The 27,655-nt window shown below is 40.6% G+C and overlaps 1 protein-coding gene across 1 annotated transcript in view; it reads left to right on the top strand.

Annotated features, from left to right (window-relative positions):
- Positions 1–27,079, top strand: part of otud7a (OTU deubiquitinase 7A) — a 57,439-nt gene extending 30,360 nt beyond the window's left edge. The window contains exons 5-14 of the mRNA XM_007908825.2: positions 2,506–2,688; positions 3,931–4,149; positions 9,899–10,000; positions 10,088–10,215; positions 10,437–10,549; positions 15,654–15,781; positions 16,190–16,339; positions 21,241–21,355; positions 22,737–22,821; positions 23,551–27,079. Coding sequence (XP_007907016.2) covers positions 2,506–2,688; positions 3,931–4,149; positions 9,899–10,000; positions 10,088–10,215; positions 10,437–10,549; positions 15,654–15,781; positions 16,190–16,339; positions 21,241–21,355; positions 22,737–22,821; positions 23,551–24,912 — 2,585 coding nt within the window. The 3' untranslated portion in view covers positions 24,913–27,079. The remainder of the gene's footprint in view (positions 1–2,505; positions 2,689–3,930; positions 4,150–9,898; positions 10,001–10,087; positions 10,216–10,436; positions 10,550–15,653; positions 15,782–16,189; positions 16,340–21,240; positions 21,356–22,736; positions 22,822–23,550) is intronic.
- The last annotated feature ends 576 nt before the right edge of the window (positions 27,080–27,655 follow it).

Genomic DNA, 27,655 nt, shown 5'->3' on the forward strand with positions numbered 1-27,655 from the left:
TACTCTAATTCTGTGATCTTTAGAAAAGTGAATGTATTGAGAGTGAGTAATTTTACAGAATAACGATACTGAAGAAATGAAAAGCATTAATGAAATATAATAATGAAATGAAGACTAAAAATAATTTTGTGATAAAATAAATTGTTTTTAAATCAGTTTTTAAGAACATTACCACAATAATTTATATTTTTACGGGACTCTTCACATCGAAAGGACGTTTCAAAGTGTTTCAGAGACAGCTAACTGTGAGCCTGAAGTGGGGGTGGGGATAGAAAGGAAGCTGGCGGGGTGTGGGGTTAAGGTGACCGAAAGTGTTGTTGAAAAGTTTTGTCTTAAGGTAGGCTTTAAAAACGGGAGAGATGGGTGAGGCAGAGGGTCTTCAGGATAAAGTTCCATACATTTTTTTCAGTGGATGAATTGTTCCTTATCGGAAGCTTATATTTACCATTGGATTTTTCATAATTTCATGTTGATAAAGTATGTTGATAGAGCATCAAATTGTACAGAGGATTAGAAAGATTTTTGGCATGTATATGAACTCGGCAAAGATTCAGCAGGTTGCCTTGGAACCCATCCAGAGGTGCTGTCATATTTCTGTGTGCAGAATTACACAATTCTGCTTTGAATGCTGAATGCAGCATTCACACTGTAATAGCTAATGCAATGCTGAAATCTCTGCTTCGTAAACTTTAGGCACTTAACTATATTTGGCATTAAATAAAAATGGGAAAAAATGTCTAACTCTAGTCTCTTCTAATTATTCTGTAATTCTGTTCAATTATTTGGACAATAAGCATTTTTTTAATAACCAGTTTCTGCAGCATTTTTCTCAACATCATCTTCCGCTTGTCGCACTGAATAATCATCCAACATTAGCATCTTAAACTATGACAAACCCACATACCATTTCTGTAATGGTAATAAACAGTACTGTAGAATAAATGGATAATTTTATATAGCTGAAGTTTACTGTAATATGGTGGTATTAAAAAGAAAATGTGGTTAAAATAATTAATAATCATAATTTATAATGAGTTTATACAGAGATAGCCAGATTAGAACCTATATATTTGAGTATGATTTTGCTGTGATAGAATGTCTTAAACAGACAAATATTCAATTGGACCACGCCTTTGGTCACCTCCCTCATCCCCTTCTCCCTTGCTTGGCATCTAACCCAGTCTCTGTGAAATGTTCCAACACGTTATCCAACATGAAGGGCGCAATATAAAAGCAAGTCTAGTATATGAATGAGGATAAAAAGAAACGTGTCCAAGGGGATTTTATAGAGATATATAAATTCTTAATGGGTTTGAGAAAGTAAAAGCAGAATAATGCTTTCAAATACATGAAGGCAAGAGGTCAAGAAGACACGGGTTCAGGAGAGACATCAGGACCTATTTCTTTGCACATGGGGTAATTAACAGTTAACGCGGATTACCAGGAAGAGAAGCCAGGATGTATTTAAAAACAACTGATGCATTTATGGCAGGGTGCTGTTAGATGCAAAATTTGCATCCGAGGTTGAACTGATCGCTTCTTTGATATTTGGTATTCTGCTTTCTATGGGCTGCATTACTGGTCTGTTGGGATTGTTTGTTGCCGGTGACAAACAAAAGATGAGGTTGTTGATTGATAGCCCCAGGACATTTGTGTCTTCTGCTGTCAGTCTGTCCCAGAATGTTGAGCACTTGAAGTGGTTTAGGTTTCTCCTGTCAGTGGCGGTACTGATCCTGAGCAGGATTTAATTCTGTTGTCCATGCCAGTCCCAATCAGTACTGGAGGTAAATTGGCCTTGCTCTACGCCAAAGGTGCTCTGTGTCTACAAAGTCCTCTGTTTGTTAGTACAGTTCTACTTGTGCCAGCCATGCAATTTTTATGACTTACTTAATCTTTACTCTGTGAATTCAGTGCAGCAAAATGTGAAGTGGTGGGGGGGGGGCAAAAGAACAGAGAATGGAAATATCCTCTAAATAGTAAAAGTCTCAAGGAGTGGAAAGGAAGAACAGAAGGATTTGGGGTACAAAGATGAGTAAAAGTGAGATTAGTGATATAGATGGGCAAACCAGTTTCTCGGTTTTATGTTCAGAGCCATTAAATTCAAAAGTAAGAAAGTAATCATGAATCTTCAGATGGTAATTTGTCCACAGCTGGAATTTTGTGTGCAGTTTTAGTCTCCACCCAATAGAAAGATTATTAGAACTATAGTGAGAGTACCATGTAAATTCAATGATTCATGATGAGGGGATATAACAATGGAGGATGGAAAGTGTACCCTTTCTGTTGAAGCACAGAGCTGGGGGGGGGGGGTTATGTGATACAGGTGTTCAAAAGGAGTGAAAGCAACACAATTTAGTAACTCTTAAATGAGCGTAAAACATCTTTGACATGTTCTTTGGACATTTTGAGATGTCCTCCTCCCAACATGCAGATATCTCTTGCACTGGATAATATATATTGTATCTTACTTTTAGATAGCAATAACCAACTGTTTTAAATTTGTAGGAAAAAACTGGGATCTGAGCGCTGCTCTAAACGACTTTGAACAACTTCGACAAGTTCACACCGGGAACCTGCCTCAGGTGTTCAATGAAGGAAGCTTCTACAAGCAACATGAAAAAGAACCATCCAACCAGGTGACCAGGTGTGAGCGACCTTGTGTGCAAAGACCAGATGACCTTGCTCAAGGTAATGCGGTTTTGCTGCAGGTTGTAGCTTCCACGCACGCATACACGCACGTCTCTTCATTTCCCCCGAAGGGTTTAACCATTTATTGTGAAATAATGGGAATCACAAAATGTCTGATTGCTGTTCACCATTCAGTGGTATTTTATTTACTATAAATGTTGAGGAATTTTAACCCCAGATCATAACATTTCAGAAATCCTCTACTCAGTTTAAAATATCATTGTAAAAGCTGAAACAAAAGTTAGAACGCATTTATTATCACTTCATTAACAGCTTCATCTCTTCACATTTTACTGCAGATGATCTATGGCTGTCATCTAGGTTGGCTCTTTGGGAAAAGCGTTCTCAGGATAAACAGTTCTTCTTTTCAAACCCTAATTTTTCTAGGCCTACACTTCAACACCAAACAACATTTCTCTTTCTGTACTTAAATGGGATATAGATACTCCCTTCCTCACTCCCTCCGCCTCGCCCCCTCTCTTCCCACTTTCAGGTCTTGGCTGAAGACCTTTCTTTTCGGCAACACCTTTGGTCACCTTCCTCTTGCTGGCTCGGCCCCGGGATCCGTTACTGTGAAGCACTCTGAGATGCCGTCCGGCGTGGAGGGCGCTATATAAATCCAAGTTGTTGTTGTTAGCTGCACTGATGAGACTGACCCTGTTGCAGATATAGATACCGTGTGAATAATGAGTCATCACATAAAATAGAAATGGGCTACAATACTTCTTCCATCACGAGTTATATGGTCACTGTAGTACCACACCGTGCCAGCCCTCTTTCTCTTTTGCTGGTTCACAGTTTTTCTCACTCTCTGCCTCTGCCTCATTTTCCTCCCCCTTTCCTCTTTATAACCCTGCACTATTTAAAGACAAATACTTATGTCACTTACATCATGTTGCTAGATCACAGTCAAAATCTTTTGTCAGCCCTGCCTGCCATGTTGGATTTGTGTTTGAATTTGGATTTGTGTCACTGGTTTGGGAGCTTTTGCTTTGGAAAACCATGCAGTCACTTTTACCTTTGCCCAAAGCTTGGATTTGTGTTTCTGTGGCTCGTAGTAAACTTGAGATTGGACAAAACTTGGGCAGTTAAGACTAATGGGCTCATGGTGCTCTCCCAGCATTCAGTTGATTTGTTTTTATCTTTAGCAATTGAGTAAGATTCTGTGTATGTTGCTGTTGCTTCAAAAGGTCTTGCAGAAATACAGAACGTTCATTGTTGTAATTTTTTCATTCTTTATAGAGAAACGCCTTTCTCGAGGAATCTCTCATGCGAGTTCAGCCATTGTCTCACTTGCTCGATCACACGTAGCAAATGAATGTAGCAATGAGCAGTTCCCGTTAGAGATGCCCATTTATACTTTCCAACTACCTGACTTAAATGTGTACAGCGAAGACTTTCGAAGCTTCATTGAAAGGGATTTGATTGAACAGTCCACCATGATTGCGTTGGAACAAGCAGGTGAGTAAATTGTAGCAGATATATATGGTTGATATTATTGCACTAGTAGTATAGTAAAGCAAAAAAGAATGATGGCTGACCTTTGAACAGTTCTACTGAGCCACATGAGCCTTGCCAGTAGCGAACAAAATAAGCATTGACATCTTAGCCCATTAATACTTTACCAGCAGTAGGAAAATCATGTCCTAATCATGGACATGAAGACAGGATGAGGGCAGCTCACAAGGATATTGACCAAGTGTGCTTGAATATACTTTCATTGTGCAGGTCAGATCTTTGTAATGATTGCTTTTTAAAGCAATTTAATAAGGACCTTTGCTTGATTGAGCAATTTCACCAAAGATTAAAAAGCACTGTTACAAAATCCTAGCTTGAGTTATCAATAACAAATGGTCAATTGATTTCTCCCTTTCTCCTGGCTCCAAATATGCCTCATATTTGTCCTTCTGGCTCAAACATTATCACTGGATCCTTCCTTACAGGCACTCTGCTGCTCTTACTTCTGATAAATGAAGCCCCATGGATGTCTCATCAACTGATGTATTTTTTTCCCTCATCATTCCTCTGGCAATTCAGCAGCTGCACTCACGAGGCCAAAAGCAATGCAGTGTCTCTGATGCCATAAATTAACAAGTCAGATGATATGGGGGCTGGGAATGTGTGGGGGCAGGCAAGAAGGAAAATGAGGAATAAATATTTTTTTCCTGAAGAATAAAGAAATGAAGAATTATGAACGTTGTCCTTTTCTCTAATTGTTCTTTTTTGGGATTCTCACTTATCTTGATATTTGAACAATTCAAGATCATGGGCTCTTGTAATCAAATTAAATTACATTAACTCAGACTAGCCACCCACCTAGTATGTTTTCACTGGAAAGAACTAGTGAATTAATGCTCTGGTGTTAGATTCCCCATACTCTTGTATGGTATGCAAACAGGCAATCTTTAGTGCCATCTATAATTTACCAGATATTTTATTTTGGATATCATTTATCTTGTGACCTTGTGCTTGCCAGAGATCTAGCTGGCCTCTCGGTATTATTTCCAATTAAAGCAATTATCACCTTGTGAATTTGCATAGGATGTTGTCACATTATGTAGGTAAGACAGAATTAATTTTACACTTGGCCAGTGCTTATATCTGTTGGGAGCAAAGTACAGAGGTTCCTAAACAGAGGTTAGAAAGCAGGTTTATGCCATGTACCTTCATGCGTTTCTAGGTAAATGTAGATCCAATTCCACTTATACAGCGATGAATTCTTGGGCCAATTTGCACAGGGTTTCTCTCAAGGCCATTTGTAAAGTAGAACTTGGGCAGTACTGTCTTGAATTGGAAGTCTAAAACAAATAGAGCTGCTAACTGGAAAATGTGGTTTCTTAGAAAACTAACCAACAAAATTCCAGTGTGCTATGATCTACTTCTGTTCTGTGACTGTTGCACAAATTATGAATGATCAGTTACTTATTANTTTTTACTGAAGTTCACTCCGCATACAATTTCCTCCTAAAGAATTGTCTGATAGGGGTTGGTGCTTTCTTGACTCTCATTCATCAGGGTCTTGCGGCCACATTGCATATTGGTGCTTATAAACCAGTATTCCAGCTGCTTGCTCTAAGGAAGAAAGTGATATGTAGTTCCAGTATATTTATACATTGGGAGAAAGAAAAGTCACTTGACTGTAAAAGAGGGAAACATTGGTATCTTCTCTCGGAGGATGGACAGGATCCTTCTCTATGTGGAGCTTGAACTTAACTCAGAGAATGAGGAAGGCTCTTTCCAAAGATTTTGGATGTAGTTCCTGTGAGATAATGTGTATGTGTCCTGTGTAATTCGACCATTTGAAATTGACCTGATGCAAACGTCATTCTTAATGATTTAGGCCTTTTTTTGACCTAGAGTTCTTTGAACTAAAATGACTTTGATGAGGAATATTGCTCACAGTGGCAATCAACAACAACAACATTGCATTTATAAAGCGACTTTCACATCGGGAGGACATTCCAAGTGCTGGACAGTTGGGTCGGGACCCGAGCAGGGGGAAATGGACAGGGGGAGGGAAGGGAGGGAGCGAGGAGGGGGTAGAAAGTCGAGAGGGGAGCTGAAGGCACGGTTGAAGAGAAAGGTCTTGAGACTGGCCTTGAAGGAGGAAAGGGAGGAAGCAAGGCGAAGGCACTGGGATTTGGAGTTCCAGAGCCTAGGGGCTGAGAGGCTGAAAGCCCGGCCACCGATGGTAGGGCGGTTGGGACCTGCAGCTTGTGGAGGGAGGTGCCAGGAAGGCAGGAAGAGTTCCCGTAGTCCAGCCTTGAGGTGATAAAGGCGTAGACCAGTGTTTCAGCAGCGTGAGGGGAGAGGTAGTGCCGTAGTCTGTTCGTAGTCGGTGGTGGAAGGCAGTGCCAGTTGTGGCGCGGATGTGGGGAAGAAAGGACAGCTCAGGTTGAACAGAACCCCGAGGTTCCTGACTGGCTTTGAGAGGTGGAGAGTGCAGCCTTGGATGCTGATGCTGTCAGCGCCTGAGGTGCGGAGGCGCTGACACGAGCCAATCAGGAGGGCCTCAGTTTTGCGCACATTGAGCTGAAGAAAGTTGTCTCTCATCCAGGACTCGATGTCAGACAGGCAGCTGTCAGGACATCGGTGGTCGTGGAGTTGAGGGTAGACGAGGAAAGGTAGAGTTGAGTGTCATCTGCGTACATGTGGAAGTTGACCCCATGTCTGCGGATGATGTCACCAAGGGGGAGCATATAGAGGGTGAAGAGGAGGAGACCAAGGACAGAGCCCTGAGGGACACCGCACAAGACAGTGCCGGGGCTGGAGGAAAAGCCGTTTGCAGAGACAAAATGAAGACGGTGGGAGAGGTAGGACCTAAACCACTCAAGGACAGGGCCTTGAAGGTTGAGGTGGGAGGACAAGCGGTGGAGGAGGATAGAGTGGTCGACCATATCGAATGCAGCCGATAGGACGAGAAGGCAGAAGGAGCCCTGGTCGCAGATGGTCAAGGTGTCATTGGTGACCTTGACCAGGGCGGTTTCCGTGCTATGGGCAGCACGGAAACTCGACTGGAGGGGTTCGAAAAGTGAGTAGGTGGAGAGGAAAGAGCGCAGCTGGGAGGCGACGACTCTTTCGAGAACCTTGGACAGGAAGGGGAGGTTGGAGATGGGCTGGTAGCTTGATAGTTGCGATGCATCAAGGGAGGGTTTTTTCAATGAACCAGAGGAGAGGGATAGGTTGATGGTGTCTGTGATAAGTGGAGCAAGGAGTGGAGTGGGGATGGGGTCCAGGGAGCAGGTGGTAGGTTTCAAGGACAGGATGAGTTTGGTGACAGAGGGTGGGGAAATGGGTTCGAAGGTGTGTAGGGGAGGATGGGTAGGAGTCGGAGTGTGGGAGGGAAGGGTTGGGGTGTGGGTGGAAGTTGGAGGGGCAGTGACCACGGAGCGGATTCCCTTGATTTTGGATTCAAGGAAATCCAGCATCTCCTCGCAGTGAAGGTTGGAGGAGATGACTTGTGCGGGGTTGAGGGGGGACGGAGGAGTCGGGATGCGGTAGAGAACAAAAGCTTGGGGTTGTTCTTCGCCTCCAGGATTATCCTGGAGTAGAAGGACGACTTGGCCGAGGCTAGAGTGGAGTGGTAGGTTTTAAGGAGGTCCAGTCAGATTTGCTGGTGGACCGTTAGGCCAGATTTGAGGCAGGTGCGTTCAGCGGCCCGCACCTGGCTCTGCAGTGAGCGGAGGTGGGTGGTGAACCAGGGGGAGGAGCGAGAATAAGAGACAGTACGGGAGGTGATGGAGGCAAGAGTGTTGAGTGTGGAGGAGAGGGTGTTGTGGAGGAGGGTGAGAGCAGAAGAGGGGTCAGTGAGGGATGAAGGCCAGAGGGAGAGGAGTTCAGAGGACTCCCAAGACCACAACATTAAGAGGAGCTTGCTGTGCTCTGCACTTTCTAATGTTCTTTCACGGACTATTGTTAATCATAGTGCACTGCACGTATTCAAGGACATTCCTAAATGATGAATGGCTTTTTGGAAGTCATTGGAAAAGGTCTCAGTAAAACAATTGTGTTTTTGTTTAAAGGCAAGGCAGAATTAATATATATTTGTTGAACATTTCATATTTTACAATATAAAGATACAAACAAAATCAAACATTTAAGATAGTTTACTGTCCTGATAGAGTGATGGATAAGGCTAATAAAATGAATGTAAATGCTAATGTGTAGGCCTTCTGAGAAATAGTTCAACAGAAATGTAACCCCCCTGTTAGATTCCTGGCAATGGATCACCGCGTGACCTTGTAATGATAGTTTGTAGGAGTGTGGTGAAAAAGAAATTCCATTAATTTACTGTGATTGGAGATTTTGATTTTAAAAACCATGAGCACCTATGAAAATAAATACTGTTAGTGTTGCCATCATTGGGCTGGTTCCACTGTCACAGTAAGCAATATCTACAATGCTCCAGGGACGCTACCAAGGGAGGTAATGTCATTCAGTGTCATATGATACACATGCGAGTTCCTTGCTGGAATCTGCATGAAGCTGAGATTGGTGGGGGGGTAGTGGAGAAGGGGGGTTTGGAAGAGAAAGAAAGCAGAGGACAGTAATGACATCACTCTACAACAACAACAAGATTTTATTTATAGAGTGCCTTTCACGTCGGGAGGACGTCCCAAGGCGCCGGACAGTTGGGTCGGGACCCGAGCAGGGGGGAAATGGTCAGGGTGAGGGGAGGGAAGGGTGGGAGCGAGGAGGGGGTAGAGAGTCGAGAGGGGAGCTGAAGGCATGGTTGAAGAGAAAGGTCTTGCGACCGGCCTTGAAGAAGGAAAGGGAGGAAGCAAGGCGAAGGCACTTGGGGATGGAGTTCCAGAGCCTCAGGGCTGAGAGGCTGAAGGCCCGGCCACCGATGTTAGGGCGGGGGATGTGGAGCAGACCGGAGCCAGAGGAACGGATGGTACGGGCAGGTAAGTAGGGGGATAGTAGGTAGGAGGGAGCAAGGCTGTGAATGGTCTTGTAGGTGAGGATGAGGATCTTGAATTCGAGCCATGCAGAGAACCAGGTTCCTTTCCTGGTTTTCTGCATGGCTTTCTGAAAAGATTAAATATTGCAGCAGGAAGAATAGCACCAACACTTTAATATTTGTTGTCTTAACAGGGAAGTTTCCCCAGGCATGAAAGTATTAGAAAATTGGCATCCAATGCTGCTGGAGGCAATGGGAGAAACCTTGTAGCCAGTTACCTATAGGGAGGCACAAATAGCAACAACAGCTCGCTCCTTCACCACCATACAATATGACCACAAGCTAAATTGAGTTTGTCTGCCCATCTTATGGCCATTCTGGGAAAGGGGTATGTGACTGTGCTGTAGGTGCAGGATATGCATTTCATACTCAGGTGTGCTGCCTACCAAGGGCGAAGAGTTCTAGGTACCTGCTATCAATGTAGTGAAGGTTCAAGCCTGCGCTTAATAGATGACCAATTAGTGACTATCTCTGGTGGTGGTGGGAGGATGGGGGCAACAAAGTGATAATCTGGGACTGAATTGAGAATCCTTGGTGGCAATTTGGAGGTCTGATTTATTGAGCTAGGCAAGTCTGGACTACTGAGGTATAGAGAGATTTAAAACGAGATAGATGAATAAATATTTAATTGTTACAACTAATGTCCAAAGTAAATTGATTTTGAAGTGCTGAATGTTCAGATGCCGACTTGTAAAATATAACAAGTTGCAGGATACCCGGTGAATGATGCTGACTTCTTTGTTTTAGGTCGGCTAAATTGGTGGTCAGTTGCTTGTTCAAGTTGCAAACGCCTTCTGCCATTGGCAACAACAGGAGATGGAAACTGCCTGTTACATGCAGCTTCTTTAGGTAATTTCTGGTTGAAGCACATTGCCTTTTTTTGTTGCAGTTTCTTTAGGATGTATACCTCAAGATCATTTCATTGATTTTTTTAAGGAATGTGGGGTTTCCATGATCGAGATCTAGTGCTTCGAAAAGCTCTTTATGCAATGATGAAAAAGGGCACAGAACGAGATGCTTTGAAGAGAAGATGGAGATGGCAGCAGACCCAGCAAAACAAAGAGGTTGGTGTGAGTGTATCAATGGGGATTGTGTAATGGTCGCCTTGGGATTGTAGCTTATGTATAAATGTTACTGCTGAATATGCGAAGAACATATTTTAGTGAGTAGGTGAAGATGTGTCTAAGTCCCAGTATTCGCACCAACTTTATTGATCAGTTGCATCAACTCTTTGAAATGTGGAGCATATGTCAATAATGAACCTGTTTCTTATTTGGTTAACTAGTCTGGTTTGGTTTACACTGAAGAGGAATGGGAACGGGAATGGAATGAGCTGCTTAAATTAGCATCAAGTGAACCTCGAACGCATTACAGTAAAAATCCAGGCACCTGTGGTGGGTAAGTGGGCTGATTTTTGTGGCTGTTAGCAATCTGTACCAATTTCAATATTGTATATTGAGACCCAAAACATGATTTCTAAATGTATTCCATAAAATTGACTAATAAACTTGAAGTAGGAATCCTCCAGTACATCACGTCGAGCCATCAGGTTTTTTTTTAGGTTAGAACAGAGATATTAGATTGGCCTAATGAACTGCTGGTTACCAGAAGAAATTCCCATTTGCAGTTCAGAATAGTTATACAAAATACAATAGAAAATTACATTTGTATAGCGCCTTTCATGTCAGGAGGACGTTATCAAGGAATTCTATTAGAAAATGCTGCATTTTAGTTCTCTTTATGGAATACATTTCTATGTGCTTCTTCTGTCTCATCTGGTTCCAATGTATAACAATTGTTCAAATAGTGTGCAGTCAACAAATTTTATCCTAAAGTGTTATGTATTCTTATCAATGTAAATTATATCAGAGCAATGAACATAGATACTTGTTGCAGTATTAGATATTGGTAATTTAATGTTGGTAAATTGCAGGTCAGGTCAGAACAGTTTAATTTGCTTTTAAGCTAAATTTTATGATATTATTTGCAGCATCTGGTAAAGACATCTAGTAATAATAAAAGGATGTTTTGTAAAATCTTGCTGTACGTGCCAGTAGTTGAGATCTAAATCTAATTTGCAGCCATTAGCATCCGTTTGTGGAATGGAAAGGAATGAAATTTAAAGCAACTGTAAACCAAAATGACAGGAAATAAATGATTTTTTAAAAAATCCAGTACAAATTGATATTCTGCACATTAAGTTAAATTGTCATGTTTAAGAATGGGTTTTTTACACAGAACAAGTTTGACCATAACTGCTGTGCTGCACAATAATGCATGTTAATGTGGCACTTCTGCATGCTGGATCCCTGGAACAGATTGAGAGCTAGTTTAAGGGAGGAAACATGGATTAACAAAAACATGCAAGCTTGGTTTGGTTATCTCTGGGTCAGATGGCTCAGCACTGTCAGCTCTGGGTCAGATGGTTCAGGTGGACATGAAAGAAAAGGAAGTGAGCTTCTCTGTGTCCTGGCCAACAATTCACCAGATCAAATGGGTCAATTACGTAATGGCTGTCTGTGAGACCTTGCTGTTTTGCAAATTGTTTCTGTGTTTGAGCACTGATAGCAGTTAGCTGTGAAGTTTTTGAGATGTTTCAGCATTACAATTGCAACACTGAATGGAAGGATTTTTTAAAATTACAAAATGTGCATTTGTCTTTCAGTAACTAGTTACCTACATAAATTTTAAGTGGTTAATCTCAAATTATATCATAATCTTTAATTATCTCTATGGCCATTCCCAATGAAGGGCTTTTGTAAATTATTGCTGTATGATAGGCTTTAGGTTTCTTAAAAAGATGAAGAAAGGTTATTCCACTAGTGTAATTGGATTGAATTGTATACTTCCTCTTCTCCCACAAATATTTAGTTTTCCCCAACCTTCAGCAAATGCAGTAATATATTTTCTGGAGTATAATATAGAAATATAAAATTGTCACATCTGTCTGTAGTCTCTTGTATCAATCACTGTTAACCAACGCTTCCTATCTTAAAAGCATTGTGTTTCCATATTGCTGGTAGTAGTGTTGGTATAATGCATTAATCAGCTAGTACTGTTGAATGGGAGTAATCTTTCATCTCTATCAACTAATAAAGTATAACTGAAGTCAGTATAGTGCATCTTGATCAGATCGTGGGCATAAGATTTTTTGCCAAAAAAAATCAACATTACACAGGAAGTAGTGGGATAGCAGTGCTGTCTTCTGCTGTGGTTAGTCTGAGTCTAGAATTTACTTGTTTAATACATAATGGTGACTGACCACTGAAGGGAAAATAAAGAACAGCGAGCGGTTTCTTCTGCCTATGTTGGTGCTAATACACTTCAACAATGTGGGTTGTTTGCAGTAGTTTGAGACTTTAGGGCGGTGCATAATTTGCAAATCCCTCAAAAGCTGTTTTTCTTGTAACCTTGTAGTTTTCTTGTGGTTATCAGACTAATTAATAAGCTCCACATAGTACTTCAATTAATTGTTACTGGTGATGGGGTATTTGTATTCCACTGAGTTACAGGCAGTGCTTTCCAATATATGGTGTAAATTCTCAGGCCTTTCCACCAGTTAAATATTGCTTCTGGTTATGCATCAATCTACATCCTGTGACTAGCCCCTTGTGGATACTAAGGTCTTAAACAACTGTAGAAGATGCTTCCCATGGTTCAGTGCGCGCAGGATGCTATTTGCTGCATTCAGTAAAGCTTTACATGCTCTAAACCGCAACTGCAGTTAGTGACTCCTAAGAATCCACCCTCACAACAGTATCTTGTGTGAAAGACACCTGTGATTATTGGGTTTAAGCAGAAAGTGAGACAGGACACAAAGTGATACATTTATTTACATATTGCAAAATACCAATTGTATGACATTTTTATTGCTGTGAATGTAATTTTAAATTTTTTGACATCCTCCCTTTGGCATTTGTTTTACTGTTCAAACGAAGCCCTCTTGTTTGCTCATGGCATTTCAAATGCTTATTAAAACCTCCCCTGTAGTAATTTTGACTAATCCATTCGAAATGATGCTCAAAGGATTGCAGTGTTTTTAAATAGATGTGACCTTGAACACGATTTATATAAAGTTAAGTTTCGACTTATCTGTCATGCATGGGTTCATTTTCTCAGCAATGCCCTCTTGCCCAATCTGTGCTGTCATTCCCTTGTTCCATCCTGGTTTTGGAGCACTTTAGCAATAGCACTTGAATTGATGCATCATATACAAGTGCTCACACCCCTTCATCCCTTTGTTGCTCCATAATCAAATTTTAAGAATGCACTGCCTTCCAAAAGGGCACCTCAGTTTCACTTTTCCAAACTTAGTACAGTAAAAGACCATTAAAATAATTCATTTAGAGAATTTTCCATGAGTAGGTGGCATACATTTGTGGAATTTTCATCCTGGTTTGGATACTTTTAAGCATGAAGATGGGTTTCTGCATGTGTCCGATCCAACTGACCTTTTTTTTGCTATATTAAATAAGATGACAACAAAACAAGCAAAAACTCCTGGTGAAACGGCTTGGTTAGTAATGTATTTTGCATAATGATCCATTAACTGCATTGTTTTTGCATCTACAATACATTTCATAAAAACATAGAATCTTACAGCAAAAAAGGAGGTCATTTGGCCCATTTGGCACAATTTGTGTGGATATTGGACTCACTTCTACAATTTTATTGCTGCTGATGTGCTTGATAACAGTCATATTGCAGTCTTAAAGCAAATGCAGATAAAAGTATTCCGATGGAAGCAAGTATCACAATATTTTCATTTTTAGCTACTTTGATTTGAGTTGTGATTTTTTATAAAAAATTGCAAACCTTCAGGCTGTGTCTGCAGCATTTATTTTTGTTGACAAGAGGTATGTTTACATTTCAGGTGATTTTGTCTGCTACAGTTAAATTAAGTTACTCAATACTGAGCCTCAGGCATGGCTATCTTCCTTTCATTGTCTATGCGCATCAGATCCAGTAGTTTGCATTTTAGCCTCTCAGTGCTATCAGATTCCACTTCATTAAGATGTTCTGCCATGTAGCCCAGCTCACATCACTCTTATATGAGATTGCAATGACAGCTTGGGCTGTGTTCCATTTTTTTCACTTCGTGTAGCAAGGCCTCCTCCTTTATCTCGGTGACTTAATGCTTCATCTGTCTGAGGAAGGATCCAGACTTCATCAGAGTAGCTAGCAGCATATAGCCACAGTGGTTCATTCTGTTCAAATATCACAGTTCATTCTGGTAACCATATGAGCCTTCCCTAAGGGTGACTTGCTAATCTGTTGTTTTGCAGATTATGGCTATATTTTTATTATATTAGCCATATAACTCGGTGGGGGGAGAATTATTAGAGTCAGGAAAAGAGTTGGCTCTCCTGGACCATTTTTGCTCACCATCTAGCAGCTGGTTATAGAGCAACATAGCACTGCCCAGAACTAGGTTGATTTCACATTCTTTCCAGAGGAATGGTACAGCTGAAAGTGGGGGAATACTAACCCAAGGAAGGAGAAGAAACAAATTCAATAAAACAAATTCCTATCTCATTGCCTGTAATATCCCACCCTCAGGATGGAAACCTTCAGTTAGCTTCAAATTTGTGTACCAATTCTTCAAGTATGGGTGAACTTAAACATTATGCTACCTGTGTCCAAGGGATGTGAATGGTTTTGAAACTCACAGCTAAGGGAGGTTCTCAGCTTGGTTTCAAAGCCCATACTTTAGTGTCTTAGTGCTACTAGCTGTAGAGGTGTGTCCATAGCCTGTTCTAGGCAACTTATAGTATACATTTTCTATTTTGCTATGGAATTTGATATTACCTACAATTATTCCACAATGGTTATAAATATACTGTATAGCCAGTACTTTTAAATTATCCTTCCTTCCCCACATCTGGTCCCTCACCAGCACCGCCTTCTTCCACCTCAGATGCATCTCCCAACTCCGCCAATACCTCTCTCCGAAAGCCGCTGAAACCCTTGTCCATGCCCTTGCCACCTCTCAGCTGGACTATTCTAACGCCCTCCTCGCCGGCTCTCCTCCACTACTATCCACAAAATCCAGATTATTCAAAGCTCTGCCGCCCAGATTCTCACCCGCACCAAACTCCGCTCCCCGATTACCCCAGTCCTTGCCAGACTGCACTCCTCCGGATCTGGCTTCCTCCTTGTCCCCCGAGTCCTTCGCTCCACCCTCGGCGGCCGTGCCTTCAGCCACTATGCCCCGAGGCTCTGGAACTCCCTCACTCCCTCAGCCTCGCTCTCTCTCTTCCTATTTTCAGGTCTCTGCTGAAGGCCTTTTCGACCGTGCCTTTGGTCACCTTCCTCCCCCTCCCGCTGGCTCGGCCCCGGGATCCATTACTGTGAAGCTCTCTGAGATGCCATCCGGCGTGGAGGGCACTATATAAATCCAAATTGTTGTTGTTAAAATTGTAATAGAAAATGTTTGCTTGTTTGCAAATCTGTGTTGTATTATGAATATTTGCACAAAGCTGATTCTGATGTTTTATTGCAGTGTTGACAACTCTGAAGATCCAGTTTATGAAAGTTTAGAGGAGTTCCATGTATTTGTTTTGGCTCATATATTACGAAGACCAATTGTTGTGGTAGCAGATACAGTACTGAGGGACTCGGGAGGTGAAGGTTAGTCTTGCTTCTTATTCTCGCCCTTCCCAATTCCAGCTGCTGCTCTTCCCACTGCTAGGGAGTTTGCACAGTACAACTGAATTCAAATGAACCAAGGCATTTCTTTTAAAGCTGACCGATGAAACTGAAGCTAATTATTGAAGATGCAAGTTGATTATAATTATATTCAGGCTTACAATTCAGCTCCTCCTAGAATAGCCATTTTCTTAAGAAGTATTTCAGATGTGTGAAAGTCAATATGGGATGCAAATAAGATCCAGTTTATGAAATTTGAGAGGATTTCCATGTATATGTTTTGGCTCATATTACGCAGAGCAATTATTGTGTCAGCAGCTAACAGTACAATAATAGTGCTGTGTTCTTTATTAGATGTATGTCTATTACAAAGTTTTTTTTTCGATGCAGCATTTGCACCAATACCTTTTGGAGGAATTTACTTACCTCTGGAAGTGCCTCCCAACAGATGCCACTGCTCACCTTTAGTCTTAGCCTATGATCAGGCCCATTTCTCAGCACTTGTGTCTATGGAACAAAAGGACCAACAAAGGGAACAAGGTATTTCCACATTTGTGTTTCTTTAACACTTGCTGTTTATAATATGTTGCTGACTAGCCAGATTGCATATTATCTAGTTGCTTTACTCTTTCATCTACAGCAGCTTTCTTTTCCACCAAAAATATAGTAAGTGTCCAAGTGAGATGGGAAAGAACTTCCTATATATAGTGTGTGTGTTTGTTTGTGCGATATGCAAATGCCGTTTGTGTGGAGTCTGTCTGAAACAGGGTTGTAGTTGATGTTGTCTGAATTTGCATGTCTCTCTACCTTTTGATGAAGTAAATTTCATTCTGTGTTCATTTGGGTTTAATTAGTTAGCTGTCTGTTTCATGAAATTTCCCGCATCTGAGATGTGCTTCAATATTTAATATGGACAACAGCTTGTTCACCAGGTGGAAGAAATGTGAATTTTTTGATTAAGGTTGGGATATTGTCAGATTGGAAATCCCATTCTCCCCCAACTATAAATCAGGAGCTATTGTTAAACAAGAATTTAGTTTAAGTGGAATCTGCCCTGAGAAAAGAAGAGGCTGAAAGTCCAGATCAGAATGAAAAGCTGTTAATTCAATTTAAGAAAGAACTGTTGTAATCAGCCAGGGCTATATGTTGGAGTAAAATCTAAGTTTTTATTTTAGAATAATAGAAATTTACTGCACAGAGGGAGGCTATTCAAATCTGCACCGGCTCTCAGAACAAGATGTTCGTACAATCAACAACAACTTGCATTTATATAGCGCCCTCACCCCAGATGGCATCTCGGAGCACCTAAATCCCATTTCTCCTAAGCTCCCCTTTCACTGTTCTTGTGACTCTCGTATAACTATGGCCCCTATGTTTTATGTTTTTGTTTGTGTCTTACAAATAAAAGATCTGTTTAAGCTGCCATTCATTTGCCGATTTTCTGTGTTGCTCCAAGGACTAGGAAAGGTATTCTGCCTTCTGAAAGAGAAGTTCTCAATTCAGAATATTCACAAGTAGATTTGATGAAGGCATATAACCTTGTTAAAAACTCATGACAAATAGCTATGTCAGCATGCAAGTTGTATAGATGCATCTAAGAGAGGCAAGGTCATAACTTTATGTGTATGTGTGTATGTCTTCATCAGTCTGTAGGTAGCTGATATTGCAAATGTTATCTGATGCATTTCAGGCAAATTCAGATTTACTGTGTGATTGGTTTCTGCTCATGTTTGAACAACCCTTTGTTACATACTTCTGACCTTGTCAACATTCATAAATTATCACCTGACCTAAGAGTTGAACATAGAAAAGAAATGTTCTATACAGAAGGGGCTATTCGGCCCACTGTATGTGCCACTATTTCTTTATCTAAATTGCTTTCTTTGATTAATTCTACTTTGCAGCTTTCTCGCTATATCCTTTAATATTTCTACTGCTCAGTTCCCTTTTGAATGATTCTATTGATGCAGCCTTACAAGCTTCTTGTAACAAATTCCAAACCCTAACAACCTTCTTGAGTGAAGAAATTCCCCCTAAACTCTCCTGTAATTTTTCTGCTCACAATCTTCCCTCTGCTTTTCCTTGTCACCAATAATTTGTTCCTTATCTTGTCCTGCCCCTTCAATAAATTAAATGTCTCTATCATATCTCTTTTGATCTCCTCTGTCCTAATGAAAAAAGCCAATAAATTTAACCAGCCTCTCTTCATATGTATATTGGATCATCTTAGTGAATCTGCACTGCACCCTCTCCATCTGTACGACATGCTTCCTGTAATGGAACGGCTAAACCTGATCACAATACTCCAACTGCAGTCTAACCAATATGCAATTCCAATATAAGTTTCCTCCTTTTATATTCAGTATCCCAGTTTATAAATCCCAGAACACAATTTCCCTGCTTGTTAGCTTTCTATACCTGTCACTGTACTTTTGGTGATTGATTTATTTGTACCTCTAGATCCCTCTGCTTCTTCATTCCTTTATGTGTTTTATCCTTCAGGCTGTACTTCTACCCAAAATGTTGTACCTCACATTTATCTGTAGTAAGCTGCATGTAACATTTGTCCAACTATTTATCTAGTCTGTTCATCCTCTCCTTATTTCTTATACAGTTCTTCTCACAATTTGCCAGTATAGCCAATTTTATGTCACCTGTAAAATTAGCCACAAAAAAACTCCTACTGTGTCAATGTCCAAGCCTTTGATCTCTATTGTAAAGGCAACAGATGCAGTACAGACCATGTGGAAAACAACGAGTAACATCCTGTTAGTCTGAGAAATTCCCATTTCCACAGTGTTGTGGCATTGCTTGTAGCTACCCATCCCTGAGTCATTGGGTTTGTAATGTGTATTCAGTATTGAATATTTATTTGGTAAAGCAATTTCTTTAGGGTACCCTTAGGCTCACTGCCTTTGTACTATGGTTACCATCTTGACGGATAATAATAATAATCCTTGCATTTGATATAGCGCTTTTCACGTCTTCTAGACGTCTCAAAGCGCTTCACAGAATATGCTGTAAAGTGAATTAACTGTATATTTGTGGGCGAAAGTTACCCATTTCCTCTACCTTTTCCTCCATCACTACCTGGCTGTGGAGTGACCATCTCCTGGAATGTGTATCCAGAAACAACTCCTGGTATTCCCTAAGTTCAGCATCTTCAAGCTCAAGTGAAATGCAGCCAAACACCTATGCAATTCTGATAACCTGAAGTATTCGAATGCCACCAGAGCCAAGAAACAAACTTAGATGCAAAATAAATGTATTTATTTCTCTGGCCATCCATCACTCCCTCCTTCCCTCTATTGCAACAAGCAGATCTCACTGAGACTGACATCAACGAACAGCCAGGTGTGCTTTTGAGTCAAGCAGCTGTTTCCAGCTCAGCAGAAACTGCAGCAATTCAGCTCTCGTACAAACCAATTCTTTTTTGCTATTTCTCAGCAGAACGTATTGAATGGAATGCACAGAGTTGAGCTAACTCTATCTAAATATCAGTTTTTAATTTTTATTCCGAAATGTGACATCCATCATTTTAGCTGTCCTGCATAGTGCATTAAGCCTTTGCCAACATGCCATTTCTTGTTTAAAGAATGTAAGCTTACCTGACTGGTGGACCTGTGCTCCTTCCTTCGAACCTGAAGATAAATATTTGCCAGGTCTGTGATCTGATACAAATCAGATGGGTGCATCTAGTTAAACATAGCTTGAACATGATAGAAGCTTGCATTGTGATTGCAATGCAATACATAGTGCTGATAATGAGTGTTACATCGCACTTTGTGTAAATATTAGCCTACATTAATTATCATGCTTGTCGTTGGATTAGCTTCAAATTCAGACAGCCCCGAGTACACTAGTCAGCATTGAGTGCACAAGTTTTTCTCCCTGGAAGTTATAGTCTGTCGTGGTAGACATACTCAATGATGGGTAGGAAGGAGTTGCAAGTTATCTGCGCATCACAGGGCTTAGAAGATGTTCTTCATCACAACAGTGAAGATGGGGTTTTAGATAAATTTGTCTTGTTACATATTCTTGTCAATACACAAATCGTTGTACTCCCTTTAACTCTTTCGAAACACTTCACCTTGCTACCTCTGTCTCCATGTCTTCAGTCGTCTCAAAATTCCTCCTCCTTGCTCAGCGTCCACAGCTTTGTTCCAATCTTTTAAAAAAACGACACAATATAAATGAAAATTATTGTTGTAAGGTTTTCTGGTCAGCCAGGTGCCTGATGTGTAGAAATCTGGTGCTCTGCTCCTATGACAGTTCCAAGAACTCACAGAATCAGAGTTTCTTTCTGTTTGTCATTTCTTTCCCGGGCAAGCCCACTCTCCTCACCACGCCCAGAAAACACAATTGGGGTTGACAGAATCCGAAGCATGGTGGTGGGTTATTGCTGGAATGATGTCTTTGGCAAATATCTTTAACAAATGGGTTAGAACAACCTGGTTTATTACTTGTAATTTGCAAGTGATTAATTGTTAATAAAGTTGAAGTGATTATCTTGCAATTATCGAGCCCTCACAGTGCAGATTTCATCGCACACCAGCTGCTTATTGTCACCAGATGCTTCACAAAGCACTTGCTTTTAGAGACGCTGTAATTTGTAACTCGGGTTACAAACACACACTGTAGCTAGTGTGACAGATATTTCATTCATATACAGTTTTGAAATAAAATTGATTTAATCTTAGTGCGACCTTTTGTTAAAGAGCGTCCATATGGATCTCTAATTTAGTTTTTTCAGCGGCCAGCTTTAGCAGTCATGGAGCAGGCCGGTAGGTTTATGCTGCCATCTGGTGGTAGCAGAAGTCTCACATCTGTGTCTTCGAAGCACAATAAACTGGAACATCACTATGAAAGCAATTTATTTTAAACAAGCCACTTGTGCTTGGAACAAAATGCTAGAACTTTAATTCACTTGCATTTGGCAGAAATAATTTGACTTGATATTTCAGGACACAAACCATGAAAAGATAACTTCAAATTGTGATTTTCCTGCCCCCCCCCCCCCCCCCACACACACACACACATTTGGGTGAGTGCATTTTGCTGTAAAGGAGATAATTGAGGTAGGATGACCTTGGTGTCTGAGTCGCAGCTGTTGAAACTATGGAAGCTTTTAGGTGATAGACCTTGCTGCAATTGTCTTGAGGCACATTATGTCCTCCGATCTAACCATGAAAATTATTTGTTCTGAAATTTCACCGCACCATTGCAAAGCCTCCAGAAATGAACTGTTTATTTAGCATCACAAACTAGCCCTGTGCACCACTAAATTAAGTTTAGAGTAACAACACAAACCGGTCTACAATAACAACAACTATTGTTCCATACAACAGCTGTCCTTCTGTTGAAAAGAAACCTTTAATGCTTTACTAACTGGCAAGTAGAAGACTGTTTCTAAACGTTGCCGTGCTGTGTTTGTCCTTTAGCTGCCATCCCCTTGACTGATGCGGAACACAAGTTGCTACCTTTGCACTTTGCAATGGATCCTGGTAAAGATTGGGAATGGGGAAAGGATGACAATGACAATATCAAACTGGCCAAGTAAGCTGATTTGATTCTTTCTAACGCTAATTTCAAATCTTGTTGAATATTTGTTATGCTCTAAACTGTTAATCGGTTGTAATACCAATCCACTGATGTGAAACATATATTGCAGTGGCAACATTGTTTTTAGGAGCTCAAAGGTCCTTACATCAGATGACCGAAGTGTTTATTTTAATATTCTTTTAGGAGAACTCCCATTGCTTTGTGAAAAATGAATAGTGTTGAATATTTTACAGGAAAATGTTATTTTATGTTGATATGGTACCGTGCATTTCTTCACTGTTAATAAATACAGCTCAAATCCCCAAGGAACAGCCAAGACGCTAAGTTAGAGAAAGCTGTCACACCTACCGTACACCAGTTAGTTCATTCAAAAAGACATCAAAGACATCTCTCCGTTCTTTAAATCAAACCAAAGGGTCTGTTTCATTTTAAGTGTCAGCTTCTCTAATTCAGCAACATTCTTACTTATGGGCCAGAAGCTTGTGGGTTCAAGCCCCACTTCGAGACTTGAGCTGTCTCGAGGCTGACACTTCAGTGCACTACAGTGCATTGTTGGAGCAAGAGGTTAAGCGGTTACATCTGTTGAGGTTAAGATCCATTAACACTGCACAACTTGACAAGAAAGATGTGTTGTTATTTATAGATCCTTGTTCAGTGCCGAATAGTTCAGAGTTTTTCCCTGACAAATATATAGTTTTTACCTGTGAAGTGTTTTGACCTGTGAAGACCTTTATAGGCCTGTATCAAATGCAAGGATTATTATTTTTAAGTTGATGCTTTCAGTTTATCAGATAATTAAGCAGCTGCTCTTTCCATGTTATTTATTTCTTGATGTTTGATATCATTCTTCCATTAAAATTTATTCTTCATTTGAAAGATATTGTTCCCTTGCAGCGTACTGAGAGAGCAAGCACACAACCTGAAAACAGCTCAGTTGCATTTGTAACAAAGCATCCTTCCTCCATTTTTGTGGAGAGCTTATCTCCACTGCACATCAGAGCGGTGGTACATTTATGTTCCATTATTAGGTCACACTGCTGAGGTATGTAAATCGCCCAGCCAACATAGTGTCGCCCCTATTTGTACAAACAAACCTGAATAACCCTAATGCTCCATGCTGGAGCACTTTGTTAGGGCACCACTCTATTAGTGAGTACCATTAATGCATGCCTGTAGTGTGATCACTTGAAGCTATTTCTGAGCCTATTCTACAAGGTTTTGCCCTGATTTTAAGAAGGAGGTTTTGGCTCCATTTGATTTACACAATATCAGGTGCTTTCTTTTCAAAACTTATACCCTTACAGTAAGACGAGCAGTCAATTCAATCGTGCTATTTTTCACTTAGACATCTTATTACTGTATATTTTTTTTCCAGTTTGATCCTGTCCTTGGAAGCGAAGCTCCATCTACTGCACAGCTACATGAATGTAACTTGGATCTGTATTCCTGCCGAATCCCGGGTAAAATGCTTCCCAATCTAATATGGGGTAGAAAGAGAGGGACTATTGCCCATTAGTGTGGGGGTTCTGTGAGGGATTGCAGAAAGCAAAACATGCCTGGTTACTCTGAATTCTTACCTTTAATTGTTAGCGGTCCAAGGCCTGAAATTCAACCCAGTCTTTGCCTGTAAGACTATTTTGTCTTAAAATTTTAAGGTTGTGCAGAAATGTTTTGAGAACTGCAGAAGAGAATGAATTCCAAAAGTCGGTATTTTAGATGATTCCACAATTCTGCAGATTCTTAAATTTTAAGATAAAGCAGCCAATGCATGCCTGGAGTCTATGAACTTTAACTGTTAACAGATTGAATTTTTCATCCACCATTTATACTGAGACAAATTTATCTTCTGCTAACTCAGAAATGGACCATTGCCAGAGTTTTTAGTGACCAGTTGTTCAGATGTTTTGTATATTTCTAACTGAACCACTACTAGCTGGTGGATTGTGAACCCCAAACCATGCATGTATCCTTCACAGGGTTTTAGTTTGCTTTTAAGTCTCTCGCTTGGTCTCTGCAGGTTATTTCTCAAACAACATGATGTATAGTTATAAAAATATCAATTTACTCATTTACGCATTAAACAAAATCGTGTAGATATTTTTCACAAGCATGATGTGGTGCATGATACTGAAGTGCTGTGAAGGGTATGCTTTGGTTCAGGTTAACCATGGTGTTTTTGTATTTGATAGGCGCCCCTGGCCCAGCCTGAATCTCCAACTGCTTCTGCTGGGGAAGATGTTCATTCATTGGCAGATTCGATGGAGTCAGACCGAGATTCCATCTGCAGTAATTCCAACGTGAATGGGAACAAAACCCATAAAGAGAAAGAAAAAGATAAACAAAAAAAAGACAAGGAGAAGAACCGGACAGATTCAGTGGCAAATAAACTCGGCAGCCTTAGTAAAACATTGGGGATTAAAATCAAGAAGAATATGGGGGGACTTGGGGGGTTAGTGCATGGAAAGATCAGCAGAGGAAACTCCAATGGCCGAAATGGGGAGACCTGTGATAAAGTGAAGAAGAAAGATTCAAATAAATCTCGGAAAGCCAGCAAAGAAGAATCGGTGAATTCTGCTGGTTCCTCCCCCACTGACAAGGTGAATGTTCTGGCTAAATCCCCACTTGAGAAACAAAATGATCAGTGTAAGTATAGCACCGATGTCAAACTCAGCCTCAACATATTGAGAGCTGCTATGCAAGGAGAGAGGAAGTTCATTTTTGCTGGCCTTCTATTGACCAGCCATAGGCACCAGTTTCATGAGGAGATGATCAATTACTATTTGACCAATGCTCAGGAGCGCTTCAATGCAGAACAGGAGCAGAAACGCAAAGAGGCTGAGAAAAGAGCATTAAATAATTCTGTGGGCAAAAAAATTGAGCAGGAAGCATATCAGAGAGGAAAGCTGGAAAGCAGTTCTCAGGAGGACTCTCTTCAAGGCTCATCTCAAAGCCATACAAGTCAACCGGCGTCAAAATCATCGGAGAGTAGTAGCCCAATGATAGAAAGCACTCCAAAAGCTGGAACTCTAGCATCTGCCCACTTCAGCCACATGCCAGCTTTGCTCCGACACAATGTTATTCACGTGTCTGAACTGAACTCTCAGCCATCAAGCTATCAAACTGACAATCAACAGCCCATCATTGGGTCTCTAAAAACGTGTTCAACCTACCCACAACATAGCCGTTCATTGTCTTATCAGAGCTACTGCCCCACAGGTCTGTCAGGGTTTCCTACTGTACAAACAATGGAGCCGCTCAAGTGTTCGCTGCCTTCTGAACACAAGAGTCATACGTATACTAATGGCTTTGGTACAAATGATGTGAGAGACTACCTGGAATATGCAGATGAAGAAGCCCCTTCAGTGTGGCTGAATGGTGACAAAACCAAAGGTAGAAACACGACTGGCCCTTCTTACTGCATACAGCAAAACCGATGCAAGCAGCAGACCTGCTCCTTCTACGGCCGCATGGAGACTGAATACTACTGTTCCTATTGCTACAAAGAGGAGCTTAAACGCAGGGAAAGGGAAAGCAAGTCTGTTTCACCGTGAAGATAACGTGGATTGTTTCAGTTTGTTTCAGAGTTAGCCAAGTCCATAATTGCAAGTATTTTGATGGAGCAATTTAATAACTATAGCATTTATTTATAAATTTTGAACAATGCAGGAAGGTCATTCATTACACTCTGAGAATAGCACTGAACTGGTTAGGGGAGCCGTCCTGGGATCGGATCTATGTGAATACATTGCAATCCTTTGATGAATGTCTGTGTCTCCAGGATTGTTGCACTGGCCTAGTTGTTACCCTGGATCCTGAGGGTACATTGGACCTTTCCTTTCGCTACTCCCATAGACTGTTACCAAATAGAAGATGGTGATTATTACTCCTACATCTGTTTTTTTATTACACTACTTCAAAATAATTACCAGGAGATAATTTGCACATTAGTATCCAATGTAATAAGTACCACAGTGAATATAGCAGAAATGAATTATTTATGTGTTTGTGGACTTAGAAGATGCATTATGATGGAAATTTACAAGCAAAGAAACGTTAAAATTGTAATATAGAAATTATTTTTATATTATTTTCACAAATATGCTACAAAGCAATATTTTGCGCTTTTTATTAAAAAACACAATTGCCACTTTACTAGATTATTTAATTGCAATGTGTAAGTAGAAGAAGCATACAATAGAGTATTAGACATGTATGTTTATACGGCACTAGTGAATTCTATTGAGTGGCCAGAGTCTGCATTCATACATTTTGATACTTTGTACATGCAGGTTTGTTTGAGAAATGTTTTTTTAACCAAACTTATTTTCAAACATTAATCAGTAGGGCGTCAAACATTTATTGTACCTCAGACTACCTGCTCCACAGCTTTGTGACGACTGCAGCAGGCTCTCAAAAAAGTAGACTGTACGCTCGTATTCGCTCGTATACCTGTGGATCCACTTGGCTGGCAATTCTCTGACTGTACGTGAGGTAGTGCATCTAACTCCCATGATTTCACATGCAGGAATCACTAGGATATCGCATTCACCTTGGCCTGTGTATTAATGATGTGCTTGACTCCTGGCCTAGTTCATACAGGAAATGAATCCCAGTGTTGGCAGAAGGTATTAATTCCCACTTCATTTGGTGGATTTCCTTTGTGAACATCAATCTATGGGAAAACTGATTTTGTGAGACTAGAATAGGGAGGGAGAGAAGCCATATTCCGGGCTAGCATTCCCATTCCAGTCCCTGCCTGCTTATATCCCCAGGAATGTAGTGAAAACATGAGAATGTAAACCAGAACATAATTGCTTCCTGATTTTACCTTATGTAACGTTACCTTGACCCTCCCCAATCCGGGAGAGAGGGAGACAAAATCTCCCGTAGAAGTGCAGTTACTCAGAAGTTTGTGTTACTCTTTGAGGTCTGACCATTGTTTGAAACGTCTTCGGCTGGGAAAGGGTTACAAATGTTTCAACAATGAAACCTTCATATCTGGAGGTAAATAATGATGAAAGTTCACCATTTGTGGCATGATTTTTCAGAATGGGAGCGAGCATGGGGAACTAGCAAACCTTTCAATCAGGATAAAGTATTCCTGATGAGTGAAAAAATCCATTGGTTAAAACTTTGGTTAACTCACTTTAGTTTAAGTTGACTTTCATTAATGGAGGCCTCGCAGCTCATCTTCACATTTACCAAGCAACATTCAGTCTTCTGCAAAACCTGATTGCTAGTGTAATCCTTATGTAAGAACACTTATGAATTTGGATTAATATGTGCTTTTATCAGAGCTGCTATGACATTGGAGCACAGTCTCTTCTCTTGTTTGCTCATGCATAGTTTGACTGCTTTATCACCACAGCACTGAATAATTAAACCGGTTATTCTGTTGTGTATCTTTCTGAATTAAACAAATTAACACTGTTTGGAGTAAGGTTTAATGGGACTGACCAATTTATCTGTTCATTGGAGTTTTAAAGCTCCGTTTGTTTTGCGATAGGTACACGTTAGTGTTATTTCTAAAACGTTAAACTGCAAACATCTCAGCACTTTTGAAGTAAAACTCTTTCCTTTGTTTTATTTTGTTAGCGATTTATTCCAGTACATGCAGGCTATGTAATCTGTACAGTCTGCGTGACATTCAGCTTCTCATCTGCTGCAGACCTTAAAGAGGTAAAGTCAATTAAACAATAAAAGTAGCTCTACAGCAAATTTAATTTGTTTATTGAATGTTTGTCTAATTTCTGAACAAGCTTTTATTTGTATCAAAAGAGTGATGCCACGTTTAGTTTAAATTTATTTGTTCCGAGCAAGAGTGGGTAGTGTCTCTGCTGGGAATGGAATGGACTTTCACCATCTGATCCAGTGTTGACATAGAGCACTCTCAACACAAGTTAGACACAGAGTAAAGTTTCCTCTACACTCCGCCTACACAACACTCCCAGGTCAGGTACAGCGTGAGTTTACATACAAAGTAAAACTCTCCACCAGCTTTTAGTACAAAGTGTGGTTTGAATGTGTACTTCTCTGGCATAAACTAATTGAAGCAGAGCCCATCAACTATTTTAACAGGGAATTACTAGATGCTTGAAGATGAGGAATATTGAAGGGTATGGGGAGTAGTGACTTGGAGAATCTCAGTAGGTTAGATCAAATACCTGCACAGACTAAACACTGAAACTTTCTGTTAATCTGTGTCCTAACAATGTCTTTTACCTCCCCTTTCAGGAAAGTGCTGCAATATGCATGTGATTTATAATATTTAGAAGGGATCTATTTAAGGTAGAA

The sequence above is a fragment of the Callorhinchus milii genome, unplaced genomic scaffold (genome assembly GCF_018977255.1).
Source record: "Callorhinchus milii isolate IMCB2004 unplaced genomic scaffold, IMCB_Cmil_1.0 Scaffold22, whole genome shotgun sequence".
In the NCBI taxonomy this organism is placed as follows: domain Eukaryota; kingdom Metazoa; phylum Chordata; class Chondrichthyes; order Chimaeriformes; family Callorhinchidae; genus Callorhinchus; species Callorhinchus milii.